Raw genomic sequence first — 22,713 nt, forward strand, 5'->3', positions numbered from 1 at the left:
GCACCCATAGGAACACCCAGCATTTCATGGGCATCCCCATGAAAATTCTGGAAATTCCCATGTCATTTTCCCGATGATGCTGGTGCAGGGGTGGGCAGCTAACATCAGCGGATGTCATCTGCCCGCACGCTTCCCACAAAGGGCGATAGCAGATGTAAGACACCAGAGAGGTGTCTTACACCTGCGAGCACTGTAGAAATCATTCAATGATCACCAACCATCAAATGATTTACTCCCCTCACGCAAGCTGCAAATGGATGTTTATGCAAAACATGCATTCTCATGCATGAGGGGAGATTTGGCGTGTGTAATGGTAATAAGTAAACTGTGTGCAGCATATTGAGTAATGGGCAACATGATGTGCAGCATTTTGTGCAATGGGCATCACAGTGTGAAACATTTTGTGGAATGGGCTTTATGGCATTTTGTGGAATGGGCGTTACAATGTGCGGCATAAAGTGGAATAAGCATTACAGTGAGTGGTGGAATGGGCATTGCAGTGAGTGGTGTAAAGTTGAAATGTGCATTACGTTGTGTGGCATAATGTGTAATGGGCATAATGGTGTGTTCTATAATGTGTAATGAGCAGTGTAATGCCTCCTTTTTGTGATGCCACGCCTCCTTTCCATGAGGCCATGCCCCCTTTTTCACCACGCAAAGGTCCTGTCTCCTATGGTGGGCCTGTGTGCTCAAAATGCCAGGGCCGATTTCTGGTCCCAGGCCGGCCCTGCTGACAATGGAGGGTATATGTGCATTATGGCAGCTAAAACATATTCTGACCAATGGTGGAAAAATACAGTATGCAGTGGGGGCAAGGATGGAATAACTATTGTTCCTGATGCGAATTCAGAGCTCTGTTTGTACGACCTGCTGACATTAGCACAGAGAAATTCAGGTGGATGGCAAGGACATATTCTTTCTTTCTGCACAGAGGATTTTTGCCAGTTGCATCTGTCAATGTTCGAATGGCATACCAATGTATTAAAAATAAAGAGACCACAAACAAACTTGACATTTTCACCTATTCTTACTTCATATTGATTTAGAAACATCTGTAGCTGTTGCACACTAATTCTCATGTCTGTCTCATTAAACTCATAAGGAATATTCCATCCAAGGGGGCCAAATTTACGTCTTTCCTGAACCAGTGCATGGAAGAAGCACAGACCATATAGCATTTTCTTGAACTCGGGCTAAGTAAAAGAAATGAGTACAGTATAAGTAGGTTTATTTTATATAAACATTGTTTAATGCAGCAACTTAACATATGTCTATACCATATACATTTATCAGTGGTGGTTAAATGTTTTCTCCTTTGTCTCATTGCATTCTGTAATTGTTACTAAAGCAGGGGTTCTGAAACTCGGTCCTCAGGACCCCACACAGTTCAAATTGTCCAGGTCACCCGGCAGGTGTACAGGTGCATTCATTACTCATTGACACATTTTAAAAGATCCACAGGTGGAACTAATTATTTCAGTTGCAATTCTGTGAGGAGGCCTGCAAAACATGCACTGTGTGGGGTCCTGAGGACTGAGCTTGAGAACCTGTGTACTAAAGTAATTGTTGATGTCACATACCCGGGCTTTAAATATAATTGAATATGCTTTAAATGTGTATTAAAGCCTACCACCCTTCCTTCTAATTGCTGATCCTGTGCTTTCCCTATGTCTATCCCTATGTTTCCCCCTATCCCTCCTTATGTCTAGACATCTAGTATATTATAAACTTGAATGAGCAGGGCCCTCTCCCTTTCTGTATCCTCTGCATAAATAACTAATTGAGCACTATAGTTATCTTTATATGTTGGTAATATTCTTCGCTGTACATGTGGCATTTATTGACTTGTTACCCCCTCATAAGGTGTTACAGAATTCTTGTGGAGCCATATAATAAATATGCTAATAATAAATCTAGGTATGTCTAATAAAATTCACAAAAATATAGAATAATAAATGTCTTTTTACCTAAAATGCTAATTGGCATAGACAGTGATTTGGGCTTTCTAAACGGACTAGTATAACGTGAGTTAAACAATGTACAGTAATTATTATTATTAGTAGTAGTAGTTAACTCTGCATAATATGTATTTGAACAGTGGAGTAAAGAGGAAACAAAAACTGTTTTGTTTTAGTGCATGGAGATTTAAATATGATAAACATTACTAACAAGTTTATTGCAGCTATTGAAAAATTCAGGATCAGAGATGGGATCCATCAGGTACGAACGGATGATGTTGGAACGCAAGCCTTTGGGTGCTTCATTAGTCATTTTCACTCCGTTCTGTAGTACAGACACAGGGAAGTTCGGTGATGGATAACTTGTAAGCCAGAGGCGAAAATCTGGGTGCGTAGTCTCAGGATTCAATTCCTGTGAAATGATCAAAAATTAAAATATAAATATACACTGCAATTTCAGTTTAAATTGTCATGAATATTACATATATGTAGTGGTGGTTTTTACCTATGGGCTGCAGCCCCCCCCCCCCCAGGTAACATCTGCCACTGTAGTGAAGCCAGATGCAGTCTGTGAGACTGCACTGGCTTCACTGTGACTGGCAGTGACTTCCTATTGGAAGTCTGACCTGCCAGTCACCGAGGCAGTCCCATTGGGAGGTGTTCCCTCCCTCCGGGACGCCTTGCTGCGGGTTGCCATGCAAAATCTGCAATTGTGCATGCACAGTACCTACAGTATATCGGTACTGCGCATGCGCTGGTCCCGGTGTCTGTCATTTATATTGTACAGGCGCCGGGACCAAGATTCCTTCTATAGGCTGTTGCCGAAGCAGCCCATAGAAGCTGGCTGCATGCGCAGTACAGATGTTTGTACTGCGCATGCGCCAGTCCCGGCGCCTGTCATCATAGGACAGGTGCAGGGGACCAGAGGAGAGACAGTGGTGGCGGCAATAGGGGGGCGCCTGCATCGCAGTACTCCCCCAAAAAGGTAGGAGCCGCCACTGCATATATATATATATATATATATATATATATATATATATATGAAAACAGACAGGCTGCGCTAGTCCTTAGAGATGTTTTCAAATCATAATAGTAGTACGGTGCAGCTTCTCCAATAAACCGATCCCACGGATAGAGTTTTGTATGCAAAAGAATAAGAGATAGCACACAATGAGCAGTATATTCAGGTAAAATTTATAAAGAAATAGCAGCTCACGTACATATTAGGTAAAAGATAAACAGCTTGCCAGCATGTATACACAAGGAGCAACAGGTGGATGTCTCTTCTCAAACAGCGCTGAACCCGCAAAGCCTCCGACGTCCCATCAAACAGACTCCCAGCTCCAAGTATGTCACAGCAGAAACATGCCCGACCGGTTTCGTCTCTTCTGGACTTCGACCCCCCTGACGAAGTCCAGAAGAGACGAAACTGGTCGGGCGTGTTTCTGCTGTGACATACTTGGCGCTGGGAGTCTGTTTGATGGGACGTCGGAGGCTTTGCGGCTTCAGCGCTGTTTGAGAAGAGACATCCACCTGTTGCTCCTTGTGTATACATGCTGGCAAGCTGTTTATCCTTTACCTAATATGTGCGTGAGCTGCTATTACTTTATAAATTTTACCTGAATATACTGCTCATTGTGCGCTATCTCTTATTCTTTTGCACATATATATATATATATATATATATATATATATATATATATATATACAAATTGCAAGAGAAAAACCGCACACCACTTATGTTTACAGCAGTGGGTGGGTGCTAGATCCCATATAAATTTCTTATATCCATTGTATTTCTCCCATGGAGGAGAAAAGAAATCCGCACACCAAACAGTAGAATGAACTTTAAAAACATTTATAAAAGTCTCTTTTTCAAGTGAGAGTTCAATTCAACACATGGCAATATATTGCATAATAAAAGCTGGGTTACTTATCCTGACCAGGTTGGTGACAAAATGCCCGTGGATGCCCATGCTGATACCTTCACCATAGTAGCTATATATATATATATATATATATATATATGTATTCAGTATTAGAAAGCCAGCAACATCCGGTTTTACAAAAGTGTCAAAAAGTTTTTAATGGCATATTTAAAGTGCAATAAACATGATGAAGGTACATCGTTGAGCACCGAAAAAGCTGTCGGTATGATTGCTTACAGGATCGGCCTGGTGGACTATTCTTATTTGCTGCTATGCTAAGTATACCCCTTTCCTGCGGATGTTTTTATGTCTGTTTATTGCACTTTAAATATGCCATTAAACTTTTTGACACTTTTGTAAAAGCGGATGTTGCTGGCTTTCTAATACTGTATGTATGTTAACATTTATGAGCCTGGCTCTCTGGTAATTGAATTTTTTGAGTGTGCATTCCCAGTCTCAAGATTCCTATATATATATATATATATATATATATATATATATATATATATATATATATATATATATATATATATATATATATATATCAGACAATGGACAAAGTGCGCCCTCTTGAAATAAATCCACCACCGGATAGAACAAAAAGTGACAATTCGGTCACAATACAACAGATTTAATGTATAAAATGAATAAAATATGACAATAAAACAATATATTCATCTGTGTGGAGTCATGGATTCTAAAACGGTCAATCAAGCACAAAACCCAACGCGTTTCGTCGCCAACGCGACTTCCTCAGGGGTAACCGTCTGGGTGGTGGAAATAAGCGTTATTATTTTTTATTATTTTTGCAAAATAGCAAAGACCTAAATGGTCAGTGTTGGGGGTTTATTTAGAGGTACATACCCACAAGTAACTTAGTGTCTCTCAGTCAAAGTGTGATACAGCTTTCATTAGAGAGAGAGGGAGTGGATCCTAAGCAGATCTCAATCCTTATGCCTGTCAGCATCTAGAACATAAACTGAACATATACAATATGTCAGGGAGGGAGCAAGATAGGACAGAGGGAATACTACCAATAATAGATGGAATATTAACATACCAATTTCCATACTAAATGAAGAATGAAAGATGGGGTAATATCCTGAAGAAATTCAGGATTACTCTTAGGTGTGGTACATATAGACCTAAAATAATGATGAATAATGTAAACCATAGGTATATACCAAACAGGGAAATCTGATATAGAATAAAGAATAAATTGGTGTGGATATGAGTTCAATAAATGTGGAGTTAAATTTAGAAAGTATAACTGTAGTACAGAATGGGCATTTCTCAATGAGTAACACTAGATAAAGTATTATACCCATCAGTAGGCAACATTGGACAGAATTAATATTAGGGACAAATGCTTTAAAGAGAACAAACTCCTATATGTGGATCCCCATTGGTAATTTGTGTATATCAAACACTAACCTCACAATCAATGTGACAAGCTCGCAGCAGGGAGCAACAGATCAACAATAGTTATATTCCAATGAATCTGATAGGAATAATAGGAACAAATACACCACTTTTAGGACACATAGAGTCAAGTGTCAGATGTACAACATACATGAAAACATAATACAAGCCATAGTTCTTTGGAGAGGAAAAACAGTTCTTACATACCTCACTCGCTCAGTTTAGCAGCCAGATCAGGGTCCAGACTCCAGGTAATTAAACAGGAGTAGCTGGCCCGTTTATATGGAGATGGCTTAATGACGTCACTTCCCATGTGGGATTAAACAAAAAAATGAGAATAAAGGCACAAGCGGGACAAAATAACAGACCCCGTGACACCTGATAAATCTTAAAGCTTGTGCCTTTATTCTAATTTTTTTGTTTAATCCCACATGGGAAGTGACGTCATTAAGCCATCTCCATATAAACGGGCTAGCTACTCCTGTTTAATTACCTGGAGTCTGGACCCTGATCTGGCTGCTAAACTGAGCGAGTGAGGTATGTAAGAACTGTTTTTCCTCTCCAAAGAACTATGGCTTGTATTATGTTTTCATGTATGTTGTACATCTGACACTTGACTCTATGTGTCCTAAAAGTGGTGTATTTGTTCCTATTATTCCTATCAGATTCATTGGAATATAACTATTGTTGATCTGTTGCTCCCTGCTGCGAGCTTGTCACATTGATTGTGAGGTTAGTGTTTGATATACACAAATTACCAATGGGGATCCACATATAGGAGTTTGTTCTCTTTAAAGCATTTGTCCCTAATATTAATTCTGTCCAATGTTGACTACTGATGGGTATAATACTTTATCTAGTGTTACTCATTGAGAAATGCCCATTCTGTACTACAGTTATACTTTCTAAATTTAACTCCACATTTATTGAACTCATATCCACACCAATTTATTCTTTATTCTATATCAGATTTCCCTGTTTGGTATATACCTATGGTTTACATTATTCATCATTATTTTAGGTCTATATGTACCACACCTAAGAGTAATCCTGAATTTCTTCAGGATATTACCCCATCTTTCATTCTTCATTTAGTATGGAAATTGGTATGTTAATATTCCATCTATTATTGGTAGTATTCCCTCTGTCCTATCTTGCTCCCTCCCTGACATATTGTATATGTTCAGTTTATGTTCTAGATGCTGACAGGCATAAGGATTGAGATCTGCTTAGGATCCACTCCCTCTCTCTCTAATGAAAGCTGTATCACACTTTGACTGAGAGACACTAAGTTACTTGTGGGTATGTACCTCTAAATAAACCCCCAACACTGACCATTTAGGTCTTTGCTATTTTGCAAAAATAATAAAAAATAATAACGCTTATTTCCACCACCCAGACGGTTACCCCTGAGGAAGTCGCGTTGGCGACGAAACGCGTTGGGTTTTGTGCTTGATTGACCGTTTTAGAATCCATGACTCCACACAGATGAATATATTGTTTTATTGTCATATTTTATTCATTTTATACATTAAATCTGTTGTATTGTGACCGAATTGTCACTTTTTGTTCTATCCGGTGGTGGATTTATTTCAAGAGGGCGCACTTTGTCCATTGTCTGCTATTCTTCTCCTATTTTCCCCCACTAACAGGGGGGACCCACATAGCTGCTGCCCATAAATTTCCTATAGCGCATTGAAGGGGTATCCTCTCTATATATATATATATATATATATATATATATATATATATATATATATATATATATATATATATATATATATATATATATATATATATATATAGTTTCTGTGTGTCACCGAATCACTGCCATCTGTTGGCAGCAAGTGAAGCTACATCTCTACATCACACAAACGCAATAACTCACCACGCTGTTTGGAAAATAACAGAGGGAATGTATTCATGCCCCTGCATTTCATGTATACATTTCTTGGAATTTATATGCAGCAATAGTTTCTCTATATTCTGCTGCTTACAACTACACCAAACATTATAACTACATAATTATGTAAGCCTCCCGGCGGGGTCCAGCGATACAGCCGCCGCAGCACGAGGAGAGCTGGCTGCGGCGGCTGGAGGAGGGAGGGAAGCCAAGCCTCCCGGCGGGGTCCAGCAGTACAGCCGCCGCAGCATGAGGAGAGCTGGCTGTGGTGGCTGGAGGAGGGAGGGAAGCCAAGCCTCCCGGCGGGGTACAGCGATACAGCCGCCACAGCATGAGGAGAACTGGCTGCGGCGGCTGGAGGAGAGAGGCCAGAAAACGCAACTACCGCCGCAGTGTTATAAGAGCCGCAGGAGGAGGGAGGTGAACCAGGTCACCCCTACATACCCGCTCCTTCTGCTCTCGGCGACATGGCAGGCAACACAGCTCCTCCTGGAGCGTGTCCTGCAGAAGTTCCCTGGCCGTCCTCTGCTCCCAGCACTGCAGGCATTGGTGAGCGTCCAGGCTCTGCTGCTTCTGCCCCAGCAGCAACTCGCTCTCCTGGGCTAGCTTGGACTGCCATTAGTGGGTCCAGCAGCCTCTGTCCCTGTCCCGTGTGACAGTTGATCAGTCTGTCAGTGTGTGACAGACTGATCCGCTGTCCTATCACAGCTGTCTCAGTGACAGGGGCGTGCTTTGTTGTGGGTTGAAGGCACGTCCCTGTCACTGATGCAGATGTGTAGGTGCCGCTTCCCTGTTGGTTTTTAATGGGCTTTTCATCTTCTTCTGGTGACCACAACTTATACCCGCCCCCCGCTGCTGACAGTTTTCAACTGTCAGCGGGAGGCACAGCTCCCGCTGCCTCTCACACCAAAAATTATATTAAAAAAAATATGAAGAAGTTATTTATAACACAGTATATGTGTTATAAATATCATCTTTGTTTTCATTTATTTTTTGTGATTTATGACAGGTGAGGCTCTGCCTCCCCTGACTGCACGTCCCTGCAGTATAACACATACCCAAAACAGTACACAGAATACACACACTTAAACATTGCATAGATACAGAAACACACAACACACACACTTAAACATTGCACAGATACAAGCAGCACACTACACAAACATATATATATATATATATATACACACATAGTGCACCTCAAACACTTACACATTCAACAGATACACACCACACAACACATACAGACACATACATAACAGCACACACAGTACAACCCAACGCACATACAGTGCAACACACACATACAAAAACAGTACAACACAGAAACACACAGAACACACCAAAAATAAATGCATCATAGGTGCTAAATCTCTGGAGTGGATGTGGAATTCATCAACACACACAAGCTATCTGTGTGTTTCAAACAACAACACCACACCTGATTTCAATGCTGTCATTGAGTATCAATGCAAACACATTCTAACAATATGGTGGAGGTTTTAACAAATTAACCTTGGGCCTTTTACATACTGTAAAACAAATTTGAAAGCAATTTTGGAAATTAAAAAAACCCCAAGGTTTTCATGGGCAACACCGGGTGGATCAGCTAGTAAACAATACAATTGACTGCTTTGTAATCCTCCGATGGTGTAATGATTCGTATTAGCGGCCGTATATACGGCCGCTAATAAGAATTCGTATAGGCAGTCTGCACGGATTCGGTATGAAATCCCGACGGTCAAAATCCCGACAGGGTAAAAATCCCGAATGGTTCAAAATACCGACAAGGACAAAATCCCGACATGGACAAAATCCCGACATTTAAAATCCCGACAGGGTCAAAATCCCGACATTTAAAATCCCTACAGGGTCAAAATCCAGACATATAGAATGTACAGGTGAAACAGTGTACATGACTTTCGGTCGACAGGTGAGAGGTTGACATGGGTTTTTTCACTGTTTTTTTACCCGAATGTCGACACAGTCGACATGTACACTGTTGGAAGTGAACCGCAGCCCCTCACAACGCTCGCTTCGCTTGCTATGCTTCGGGCACACTATTTTATTCTCCCACCACGCCCTAGTGGATGGAAGGGCATGAAATACCGCCTGTTGGCACATGTCGGTTCAAAAAACAGTGAAAAAACCCATGTCGACCTCGCACCTGTCGACTGAAAGTCATGTAGACTGTTTCACCTGTACATTCTATATGTTGGGATTTTGACCCTGTCGGGATTTTAAATGTCGGCATTTTGACCCTGTCGGGATTTTAAATGTCGGCATTTTGTCCTTGTCGGTATTTTGAGCCATTCGGGATTTTGACCGTCGGGATTTTGACTGCATCCCGTCTGCACGGATCAGTCAGATCCTTGCAGGCTGCAGAGTGTAAAAGTGTGTCAGTGTGTGTTTACTTGACTATTTTTACTACTGTGGAACTACAAGTGCTGTACTACAAGTGCTGTACTATAGCGGGCCCTTTAATGCCACATGCTGGGACTCGTGGTTCTCCAAGTCCCAGCTGGCCGGGGAGGCTTGCTGGGACTCATAGTTCCACAGTATTAAACAATAGTTTATTATTTTTTTACACAAAGATCAGCCCGGCAACCACCGCACAGGGTCACGGGGGACAGCACCAGGCTTCAGCATGGTCAGGTAAGTCCTGGAGGGGGGGGGGGGGTGTCCCCACTCCCCCAGGGCCCCTGGCCAGGCTGACTGGTCAGTGGGGAGATGGTTTCTAATAAGTGTCCCCCGGCTGTCACATTACCCTGCTGGCTGGTTTGGCCTGGGGCTGGTTCTTAAAACGGGAATCCCCTACTCATTTTGTCACCCATATTTTGGGAACCAGCCCCAGACCTGGAGCCTGGGGCTGGTTTTAAAAATCAGCGAAGCCCTATTTGCTGGGGTTTCCTGATTTTTTATTACCGGCCCCGGCTCTTTCAGCCTGGTGCTGGTTACGGCTGTGGGGGGACCCCACGCTATTTTATTTATTTATTTATTTTTCTATTTTATTTTTACACTGAAGCCTGCACGGATCTGACTGATCCGTGCAGGCTAAAGCCAGATAAGACAGGAAAATAAAATGTGTTTTACGCTAATTAGCGGCTATATTTTCAATACGGCCGCTTAGTAAATCAGGAATCACCATTCTTTTGAATGGTGATTTCTGTCGTATTCTATCGATGGTGTAATCATTCGTATTTGTAAATACAGATACGAAAGTCCCATCAATACAAATACGCCCCCCCCAAAAAAAATTCACTAATTTTTCTTACTAAATTTCCCCCGAACTGTCCCACACAAATCCATGTTGGTTCCCAGTATTAATATTGTTGCACATTTAGTATTCTTGAATGTGATCCCTTAATACATCCTGCAATAACTGACTATTAATGTAAAGCTTACCAATATATTATTACCTGGGAGTGTTTTATTTCCCTTTTTAAATATGATACTACAGATGTAGTAGGCTACATCTTTGCCCGGTGCCTGCCAGATCCCTTTCACCAGTGAGCGCCGGCGATAGGGACTGGGATGCGCGTGCCTCTCACGTGCACGTGTGTCTCACGCGCACATGCATCTCAGTATCACGGTGGCTGGGCAGCGTCTCCCTGCCTGTCTCTGCTTCAGGGAGATGCTGCCCAGTTCGGGGCGGGGGGGTGTCGAGGCGGCGAGGGGGACCGGCGGTGACTACTACATCTGTACTTCTGCTATTCACCAGTCCTTTGATACTAAGCCAGATAACATTTAGTTAACAAAAATATAATGGTATAGCTATTTTCTAATTCTCCAAAGGTTTCCATTAGAAACCTTTAGAGAATTCCATCTAGTTCGGGGGATTCATTTTTATTTTGCTTAGTCGTTTACAGAAATCGTCCTCAGTAAACTCCATATACAGTATAGTAACAATGTATTATCATTGTTATTGGTGTTTAATATTTCCCGTTTGTTCCTCTCTTGTATACACTGATGAAAAAAAGGTGTTTGTTTCTTCTGTGTTTGACTTAGCATCACTAAATCTTTCACCTTTGTCATTTATTATGGGTCCAATATTATCTTTTCTTAACCTTTAACCATTAATATACTTAAACTTGTTTAGGGTTAGTCTGGCTTTCTAAAGCAATTTTCTTTTCATTATCTCTTTTTGCTGCTCCGATTTCCTTTTTACAAGTTGTATTGCACTCTTTGTATAAGTGGAATAACTCCTCTGTTCTATTTTACTTTTCTAGTTTGAATGCTCTATTCTTTCTCTCCATTACTTCCCTTACCTTATTTTAACCACATCGGTTTAAACCTAATACTCTTTCCTTTATTACCCAGGCGAATAAACTTATGTATACTGTAAATGTTTCCAGTGTGTTTCAAGGTTTCCCACACTTCCTCGGTGTTCTTCCCCTCAAATAATGCCTTCTAAATACATGCTCTGCGACTGCCTGAGCATTAGCTTCCCTGAAGTTTATTGTTCTAGTTGGTCTTTTGTATTGCTGTTTTTGGAAAATTTGTAATATGACCATATTGTGATCGCTGTTACCTAGGTGTTTTCTTACCGTCATGTTTGGGCTGTAACCAGGGCTGGACTAACCATCTGGCACTTCTGGCAAATGGCCTTGTGGGCCTATTTTGTGCAGAAAGTTGCATTCTCCCAGGGGCAACTGTGAGGCAGAATCAGGGATCCCCCGCCATCTCGGACAGTGAGACTTCCACAGGCAGCCAGTGTGAGAAGATTCTCTCTCTGTCACACGTGGGTTTTAACTGTAGCTACTAGAGGTAAGGCAAGCTGATGGTGGCCATCTTGGCGTAGCCTGAGAGCTAGGCAGTTGCTAGATTCTTCCCCTCTGGCGGTTCCAGGACTACAGACACTATATATCTGGGTGGAGGAGGAGAGTTGGGTCTGGCTACTTCCTGTGCACATGTGCAGCATGTGTGCGAGTCTCTGCTGGCTGAGCGACCCATGGTATGTACTGTGCTGCGGGGTATGCATGTGTGGATATGTACCGGGGTGCCCTGTGGTGTGTATAATGTGGGAACCAAGGGGGGGGGGAGGAAGATAGGTTATACAGAGCAGATACCTGGGTGCTGCGCTGTAATGTCACCATTATCCGGCTGTGCTGCAGGGATTACCACGCTGGTGCCTCAGGCCTCATACCTCTGCCCTATGTACCCAGCGCTAAATATCCCCTTATGCTGTATTATAGCCTCAGTTCAGCCACATAAACTCCTCCTAGCGCCCAGCTCATAGTGCCTCCCTCATACCCACATACAGCTCTACCCCTGCCCTGCTAATACTGCCCCATGCTCCCTCCCACATTATCCCCATCTCACACCCTCACTCTCTTTGGGCCTTATTCTGATCAGATCGGTGAAACGTGCGTACGGACGTGCACACCGAGCGTTTTCCTCACTCTCACGGTGAGTGTAAGGCCCTTATTCAGATATGATCGTAGTACAAATTTGTTCTCAAAATGGGCAAAACCATGTGCACTGCAGGTGGGGCAGATATAACATGTGCAGAGAGAGTTAAATTTGGGTGGGGTTGTGTTGAAACTGAAATCTGAATTGCAGTGTAAAAATAATGCAGCCAGTATTTACCCTGCACAGAAACAAAATAACTTGCACAAATTAACTCTCTCTGCACATGTTACATCTGCCCCACCTGCAGTGCACATAGTTTTGCCCATTTTGAGAACAAATTTGTACTGCGATCAGATCTGAATAAGGGCCTAAGTCCGCCCACAGAACAACTGCACACGGACGGTCTCAGAGACCGACAAAGGGGAGTGGCATACATTTGAGCGTACGCCACAGTGCACGGGACGGATCTTAACCTTTTTCGCTCGGAGACTCAGCGTGTCTCCCTGATCGTGAGAGGATGTGCGTCTGAGCACGGTGGCGTACGCTTCACATATATTGGCCTGCAAATATTCCCTTGTGTCAGTCGACCAAGCATGACAAAATGGTTTGTGTGCAAACATCACCTAATATTGTTAAAAATAAGACATTAGAGTCTGATATGCAGATGTTGGGAACCTTTGGTAGAGATATGGGATTGCAATAATGTGTTTCCTGGCATCTTACATACAGAGTGTGCTACACAAAGTTATTAGGAGTTAGGAAAATGCATAATTTATGTCCCGGGTAATTATTATTGAGATTGTGTGCAAAATAAGTCCTAAGCGGGCACCTATGTTGCCTAGTGGTAAACCTGCCACTGCTCGGCAGTATATGATCTTAGACATTATGGACCTGATGCGGAGCTTAACATGCCTATTTTGAGGAGCATCATGTTTGTTTTTACACTTTACATGCAAAGTAGTATGCATGTATTCTACTGAAGGCAGCGGAGAGTTTAGTATAAATATAAGATGCATCATTTGCACAAAGTATCGGCAGAAGTAAAATACACGCTGACGATCATGACAAAAAAAGTATATATATTAAAAAAACAAGATCTGGAACCCATACTGCAGTCATAGGGAAGTATTCAATCATTGCCATTTTTGGTTTTGCCAGGTGAAAAAAATTACAATGATTTGCCAATCATTATTTAATCATAGTAGTTTTCGCGCATGCCATTTCCCTTTTGTATTTGAGGTGGAATCAGTAGGGGAAAAGACGTCTGGAAAAAAAAAAATCACTGATCCACATAGTGCTTACTGTGGGCGGGGCGGGGGGGGGGGGGGGGGTTTGTAAACTGAATCAGTTCGTATTTTCTATTTTAAGTATGGGGAAAGTCAACAAAATGCAAATGAAAGGGTTTGGAGCAGTTTCCCGGGAACTGCTCCAAAAGCCCTTTAATGCATTTAAGTGATACTAAAATAACGAGAAAATAGTGTGAAAACACTCGCTTTCTCATTACCTTAGTATACATAATTTTAATAAACCGGCCCCTATATCTCTCCAAGGCTTAGTAAATAGATACTTAATTGAATTATATATCTGCTGTTTATAACGGTGGGAAGGCTTTGGTTCCAAAAGACTGGTTCCCCCATTTCAGTTAATAATTTCTGCTGCATTGGTTAGTTGTATGAGACTTTAGTTCATCTTTTAATATGATTTCTATGTAGATTTAAAAACAATTAAGGCGTATGGAAAACTTCTGTACCTGCCTTTTTGATTTATCACACTATATTATAAATACACACTTATTTTATAAATCAATTTTGTGAATTTCACTATACTGTACATAAATAAATGTCACATTGTATTTGGGTCTTTGTGTTGTGGCCTTATTAGTTATTTTATCTTTTAATACATATTCAATTTAAATGCTATTAGCAATAGCCAAATGTTATTTTGGGGGGAACATTTGTAAAATATTTCCAGAAACAGCAAAAGATAATATTTTTTTAAACACGTAATATGAATTCAAGCATAGGATGAATCCAATTGACTTTGTAAATATTTCTTTTTTTTTCCATTTCTTGACTTGCACTAAAGGCACATTAAATATGAAAATCCCATTCACTTTGGATGTGGCTTAGATTATCTCAAACCGCGCTCACACAAAACTAGCTATTGCAAAACCAATCAATGAAAATGTTTTCAAGGACATAGATGTGTGAAATAAGGTGAGGCTTCATTAACCCATGCATTTCAGAGAAAAAATAAGGTAACATTTACATATGTTTGCAAAATAAGAGCAAATGGCATTCATCAACAAAGTGTAACTATTAGTTCAAATATAATAACAAAAAACAAATAAATGTTAATTTAAAATAGTTATAGAAAAGCAATAAAAGTAAAACATGTTTCAGCTTTGAATCATGTAAACAGTCTGAAGGTTACATGTTACAAAATAGTTTTATGGTGTGTACACACGGTGAGATTCCCTTGCTATTCGACTTAATAGTGTGTACACATGGTACTATTTGCCTTCCGATGTTGACGATATAGTCAACATCGGATCGGAATAGATCGCAAGGGTTTTAACCCTTGCGATCCCGATCCGATCCAGATGCGCGTTCACGTATCGCAAGGCAGAAAGTCTTGTCTGCCTTGACTATATAGTGCAGATCTGCACTATATAGTCAGACTTGTATGCAAATCGGATGTGCCTTGCGATCTGATTCCGTTCTGATCTGATCGTGGATAGTATCTTAAGGCACATCTGACCGTGTGTACACACCATAAGATTCGAGTGCTATGCAATCTTTGCTATCTCTGTACTTTTAACATACAATTCATACAATCAGCATTAGATTTGCGCTATATAGTCATTGCTGCCCTGTCTATCTGAGTTTTGATTTGTGCTGTAAACGGGAGCGCGCATCGGGATCAAAAGGTAAAAAACATGAGATCTGCATGCGATCTGCTTACGATCAGCATACGATCTGCATGCAATTTTGACTATATAGTCAAAATCGAATGTCAAATCTCACCGTGTCTACACAGCAAAAGAGTAGAGCATGTTATTTAAATACAAACAGGAAAAATCTCTAATTCCAGAATGTGGTGGTAAGGTTTGCAAGAGTGAGGGAAAGCAACTTTAGGGTTAGAAAATATTAGGTAAGTTATGCAGCATTGTACAACAGGGCTATCTTAACATATGGGCTTAATGAGCAGCTGCCCAATGGTGCCCAATTCTAGGGGCCTTGGAGCTGGGGCAGATTGGGCTGTGAGCATTTGCCTCCTGATTTTCTTGGGAGGGTGCAGAGATTTCAGAGTGACCAGGCTGTATTCTCTTCCACCAATCAGAGTGCAACATTCTGTAACTGCTTCCTAGCCTGCAGCTAGACAGTGAATGGCTGTCAACTTGATGATTGGTGGATGGCTGGAGCTATCTACCAATCAGAATACAAAATTATCTTTGCTGAAACAATACACCCTCCAAGGGGTAATACCAAAAATGCTATCTTCTACTCAGTAACAAGAGCTGGGTGCTGCACTGCGACATTACCTGCAGCACTTGTCACTGAGTAGTAGCTGGCAGTGCAGCCAGATGAGGGACAGCCCAGCATTTCCAGGAATGCTGGGAACATCCCTAAAGTGAGGACAATGGGACTGAGCCACCCTCCTACTAATCCAATAATCAGGCACGCTTGGTGGGGGGGATTGTCATCACAACAGGTGTCATTGACCCCAGTGATGCCCCAGAATACATCTAACATTCATTGTATCAGTTTGGTATGGTGCCCATACACAGATTCGATTTGGCCTGTTTTCATCCGATTTGGACGGATTGGCCCAATATATCGGATGAATAGTGGCCAAATTAGAGGTATTTGTCAGAAGGTTGGATCCGATGAACATTTTCTTGTGCATCGGATCAGATCGTGTAGATCAGGCCTGGCCAAGCTGTGGCTCTCGAGATGTTGTGAAACTACAAATCCCATCATGCCTTGCCACAGTTTTGCTATAAGGTAGTGTTAAAACTGTGGCAAGGCATGCTGGGATTTGTAGTTTCACAACATCTGGAGAGCCACAGGTTGGCCAGGCCTGCTGTAGATTCACACATACGATCTATCGGATTGGACCCATCAGCGGCATATCACGAGTGCTTTTTAGCACCCATGATGTAGCTCATCCAATCAGGGCCGATCAGCTGTGCTGCACCACTGGCACACACCTATAATTTGCAGAACAGGGAAGCCCTGGACAGGAGAGGCGCTCTCCCCTCTCCACTGGCAGCCGAAGAGAGGGGCTGTGGTAGCGGGATATATCAAAACTCCTATTCAAATGAATGGGCAGCTGCTGATTGGCTGGAATTGCAACCTGTTATTGCAACCTGTTCCCCACCAGCAGCTCTCTGGATCTCGAAAGTAACAGGTTCTCTCAAACAATTTGTTGCATTGTTGATAGAAAGTTACACTCTGTAGCCTAACAACGTTACAACACAGACTTGCTGGATTTTGTGTGACACTCTTTTATTGCACAGCATAAATTGGTGCAATTTATTGCACAATTGATTGGATTTATTGATTGCAGAATACAAACTGGTGCAATCTATTGTACAACCGCTCTGATTTGCTACAACTGTTTTTGAATGATGGATTTTGAACCTGAATAGGTTTTTCTAGCAACAAGTCAGATTCTGCAGCTTACCAAAAATTGGGGCAATCCACTACAAAACAGTTTTTGCTTATTGACTGCACAGTATAAATTGGTGCAATCTATTGCACAACTTTTGATTATTACTGCAATTTGGTAGAACTACATCTGAATGTTGGATTTTGAACCAAGCCTATTATAGAATACCTGTGAAGTGCTTCCACACTCAGCAGTCCAAATAGGGAATATTAGCCTTTAAATATACAATTTCCCTTGAGACGAATCCTAGTAATATAGCGGTTAGCTCTACTAGGCACACCTTTTTAACGTTTGTTCTACTATCTAGAACTTACTCTCCCATTGCATAGCATATATTTACAAAGCTCATTGCAATTTCCATGTTGTCAGTCCTGTATTGTTTGTTGTTTTGCTTACACCATTGTGTATGTCCCCAAAACGTTTTTTCTAAATAAAAATTAAAAGTTACGATTTAATAATTAACTACATTTCAAGAGTGCCCCACAAAAACAGTCCTCTTTCCCCTCTCTCCTACTTTGCATATGATATAAGTAGTGAGCAGACTCATTTGGAGCTTGCTCATTGAGAGAGAAGATTGCAGACTAAAGTGAAGCTTGAATACGTAAGTGACTTGTGAATTTGAAACAGAAGCTGGTAAGTTGATCTTGTATTCTGTCTGTCTTATATTCTTTATCTGTCTATCTATATAGAGACTGTAATTTTGAGGTATAAATCTGAGTGTAATTTTGGTTGTGCCTGTATCTGTATAGTGTATTTTACTAGGTGTGAACAGAAACTAGGAGGAGGAGCTAAATCTAGGTGTGAAGAGAGATTAGGGGGAGGAGCTGAGTGTAACAGCTGCCTGACATACTATATAAGAAGTGAGCAGACTCATTTGGAGCTTGCTCATTGAGAGAGAAGCTTGCAGACTAAAGTGAAGCTTAAATACTTAAGTGACTTGTGAGTTTGAAACAGAAGCTAGTGAGTTAGAATAAGAAAATTTAGAATTTTGTGTTAAATTTTATTGTGATTTATGCATCTTCTTTTTATTTTATTGTAACCTGTTGCTTAATTTTGACATTTAATTAATTTTATCTATATCTTATCCAAAATTGTATTTAATTTTACTCATTCACTGTTATTTTCTCTTATCTTTGCCATACATTTATTGCACTCTGTTTCCCTCTTCATGACTGCTCACATTTGCCTCACTTCTGACCTCTGTTCCTTTCATCCTCTCGCTTGTTGTTTCATACTTAATTGGATTACTCAATCAACCTGATTTTACCCACTTGTCTGACAGCTGTTCTTTGCCTGTTATCTTCTCTTTCATATCCCAAGCTATCTCACTCTGTTATCTACCATATCCTCGCAATCTACTACAGACACTGTCTGTCTTCCCAAATCCCTGCTTTCTGTCTGCTTTCACTAATCTACCCTCTCCCCTCTGGTCCTCATGGCTGTTAATCTCTCAAGCGCTGCGGAATCTGTGTGCGCTATATAAGAAACTGCTAATAAATAAATAAATAAACTTCACTTTCTCCTACTGCTCCTCACCCCTCCTATCCCATACCTATCCGGGCCCAAGAACCGAACCCTGGGGCACTCCACTTAGTACTGGTATCATATTTGATACGGCACTGTTCACAACCTCTTTGTTCTCTATTACACCGCCAGTTCCCTACCCATCTACAGATATTTGCCTCTAATCCCATGTCTTCCATTTTATTTATCAACCTCTTGTGTAGTACTGTGTAGAAGGCTTTAGCAAAATCTAGGAAAATCACATCTACAACGTTTCCATTAGCAAGGTTTTTGCTAACCTCTTCAAAGAAGTAGATTAGTTTGGCATGAACGATTTTTCACGAACCCATGCTGGTTATTACTGAGTAAACTATGAAGGTCTAAATATTCCTGGATACCATCTCTTAAAAATCCTTCAAATAGTTTACCCACTATTGATGTTAAACTAACAGGTCTGTCATTAGCGGGATCCTCCTTTTTTCCTTTTTTAAATAATGGCACTATCTCTGCTATTCTCCAGTCTTTTGGCATCTTTCCTGATGATAGTAAATTATCAAAGATATAATGTAGAGGGGAAGCTAATTCCTCCCTTAATTCCTTTAGTACCCTAGGATGAATCCCATCGGGCCAAGGTGTTTTATTTGTTTTGATTTTGCTGAGCCTCAATATTATTTCCTCGGTAGAGAATTCAATATTGAGGTCCGGCTTGTTCATCCCATTTGTGGTACAGATGGAGCCCCTCTCATGCTTGCTCGGCTCTCGCCAGCATGACTCTGCCCGTCTCCGCTTCAGGGAGATGGGCCAGGTTAGGGGGATTCGGATGGCAGTGGGGACGGCAATGGCAGCAAAGGGGAGCTCTGACGCATTGGGGCACGTGTCAGCTGACAGGGACTGGCAATGGAATAGCCAGCCCCCGGCTGAATGACCTGCACTCCATCTGTATGTGTGCGTTCCACAGTCTACTTTTCCTTAGTAAACATTGATGAGAAGAACTTATTTAACAGTTCTGCTTTTCCCTTGTCCTCCGTAAAACTTCCATTGATATTGGTTAGTGGGCCTATGTTGTCCTTAATTATAGGTTTACTATTTATGTATTTGAAAAACTTTTTGGGGTTAGTTTTACTTTCAGTGGCTATGCGCTCTTCATAATCCCTTTTAGCTACTTTGATTACCCCTTTGCAAATTTTGTTTGATTCTTTGTATTTGGTGTATGCCTCCTCATTTAAGTTATTTTTATAGAATGCTCTTGTTTTATTGTTGATTGCTGACCTAACTTTTTTGTCCAACCATGGTGGCTTTTTTTTATTGAATTTACCCTTAGTTACTTTAGGAATGTATTTAATAGTTAATGATTCGAGTACATTTTTTAGAGTATCCCACATTTCCTCAGCATTTATCCCCTCAAAAACTGTTTCCCACACAATTTTTTTTTTGGCTTCTCTGAATAATTAGAAGTTAGCTTTTCTGAAGTTTACTATTTTTGTCGATCTATTATGATGTAATTTACTGAAGTTGATTTCCAGTGAAACCATATTGTGGTCACTGTTCCCTAGGTGTTCAATTACTTTTGTGTTTGAAACTATATCTATGTTATTTGTTAAAACCAAATACAATATTGCCTTATTACGAGTTGGAGCTTCTACCGTTTGTGTGATAAACTGGTGTTTAAGTAAGCTTAGGAACCCACTGCTTCTTGCTGTTTTACATGTTTCATTTTACCATTCAATATCAGGTAAATTGAAATCACCATAATAAATACCTGACCCTGATCTGATGATTGTTTGATTTTGTTTAAAAGAAGAGACTCGTCCCCTTCATTTATGTTTGGTGGTCTATAGCATATCCCTATTAAAATTCTGTTATTAGGTTTTTTGTTATTGTCGGTTATCAGTTTTACATACTGTCTAGGCACCCCCCCCCCCCGCCCTTTCTATTTTCCCTGTCTTTTCTTTAGAGTGTATATCCCTCCATGTATAATGCCCAATTGTGCGACTCGTTACACCATGTTTCTGTAATACCAATAATGTCATAATCATCCCTAGTGACCACAGTTTCAAGTTCCCCTATTTTACCTGCTAAGCTTCTTGCATTAGCCAGTAGGCATTTTAATTTATGTTTATTTGCGTCCCTAACATTGTGTTGAAATTCTCCTCTGGACTTATTTGTATTCTTTACTAATTTCCTCGTACCCACCTCCCACTTAGTAGTCTCTCTACAGGCCTCCCCACCATTCCCACTGTCCGACCTATTTACAGTTTTGAAACTTCTTCCAAAGTCGGTAACTCCGTCCCATACCCTAAGTTCATCTGTACCTAAGAGCTGTAATGAGGTAATATTACTGTTATTAAATAATATTCCTGGAGCACCCCATGAATTACCCACAATATTACTCTTATTAGTACCCCGGACATTGCCTGTAACTATGTCCTCCCCCCCTCCTCCTCCCCCAAATTTATTGGGGGAGACACGCTCTTGTCTCCCCAATTCTCAAAAAAAAAACAAATCTGAACCCCAACTCTCTGTCCAACTACAGGCCCATCTCCCTCCAAACTCCTAGAACATCTGGCCTATAATCGTCTCCTAAGCCACCTTACTGCTAACTCCATTCTAGACCCCCTCCAATCCAGGTTCCGCCCTTTACATTCCACTGAAACTGCCCTGAGCAAAGTCACTAACGATCTACTATCGGCTAAATCCAAAGCCTCTTCTCTATCCTCATCCAGCTTGATCTGTCAGCTGCCTTTGACACTGTTGACCACCCTCTCCTGCTCAATACCCTCCGCTCCTTTGGCACCACTGGCATGGTCTTCTCCGGGTTCACCTCATACTTTTCCGATCGCTCCTTCTCCGTCTCCACTCCGAGCTCCCCCCCTCCTACTACCCCGCAGCCAGTCGGTGTTCCCTAAGGGTCAGTCCTTGGCCCTCTCCTCTTCTCCCCCTACACCACCTCTCTGGGCACCCTCCTCAGCTCCTACGGCTTCCATTACCACCTTTATGCTGATGATACTCTAATCTATCTATCCTCCCCCAACCTATCCCCATCACTCCTGTCCAAGGTCTCCGAATGCCTCACGGCCATCTCAGCCTGGATGAACCAAGGCTTCCTGAAACTAGACATGGCTAAAACTAAACTTCTAATCTTCCATCCCCCGAACATCCCCTCTTTTCCCACTATCTCCATCAGCATTGGTGAAACCGAGATCACCTCCATCGAATTTATACAATGTGGGTCGGGAGTGGCACTGGTGAATGCATAGAATTAATAATCACATACGTAATCTGATATGACCAACGTAATTACCACTAATAAACAAATGTAGAGTGGTGTTTGGTTGGCGGTGCTCCCAAAATGTTCAGCATAGCAACTGACAGAAAAACAAGTCACAATGTGACAGAGTAAGGAAGAACAAAAAGACTTTTTGGGGCACACTTTACTGAAATTGATTATAAAAATTAATACATAACTTTTAATGGAGAATTGGTGCTAAAACAAATGTACGTATTGGATTAAATCAACAAATTACACATCATAAGACATCTTGTATTTATCAAGACACTTGTGGCGAAAACAACAAAGGCAAAGTTTTTATGCTCCCTTGGTAATGAAACAATATATAAAAAGATACATCATATCTCGATTGGTATGAAGTGACCGGAGCAGAGAGAGTCAAAGACGCATGAAACTTGTCCCTTGCTGCTGGTGTTAATATTGTTCCCGGTACAAAGAAATAGTAAAAAGAATAGAGGACTCCCTTAGTCAGACAGAGGTGTATCTGCTGTCCACGTTTGATTACAGCAACTGGTATTCCCAAATGGTCTCCCAAAGAGGTACTAGCCAGTCCAATCACTGCTTAGCTGCTGAGTGCGGGATGGGATTCAGGCGGGCCAGTGATGTATGGCCGTATTTAACACGGATGAGAGTACCACAGTGCCTTATAGTGGGAAGCCAAGATGTGCTTCTGCTTTTTGTTCA

The 22,713-nt window shown here is 41.3% G+C and overlaps 1 protein-coding gene and 1 pseudogene across 2 annotated transcripts in view; both read right to left on the bottom strand.

The window, feature by feature from the left end:
- Positions 1-22,713, bottom strand: part of DNAH7 (dynein axonemal heavy chain 7) — a 918,640-nt gene that overhangs the window by 63,242 nt on the left and 832,685 nt on the right. For both annotated transcript variants that reach the window (XM_083153498.1, XM_083153497.1), the window contains 2 exons: positions 2,170-2,370; positions 1,032-1,193 (listed from right to left, as the gene is read on the bottom strand). In XM_083153498.1, coding sequence (XP_083009624.1) covers positions 1,032-1,193; positions 2,170-2,370 — 363 coding nt within the window. The remainder of the gene's footprint in view (positions 1-1,031; positions 1,194-2,169; positions 2,371-22,713) is intronic.
- On the bottom strand, positions 22,528-22,647 carry LOC146025375 (5S ribosomal RNA; annotated as a pseudogene).

This window comes from Crinia signifera, chromosome 7 (assembly GCF_055691185.1).
Source record: "Crinia signifera chromosome 7, ASM5569118v1, whole genome shotgun sequence".
In the NCBI taxonomy this organism is placed as follows: Eukaryota; Metazoa; Chordata; class Amphibia; order Anura; family Myobatrachidae; genus Crinia; species Crinia signifera.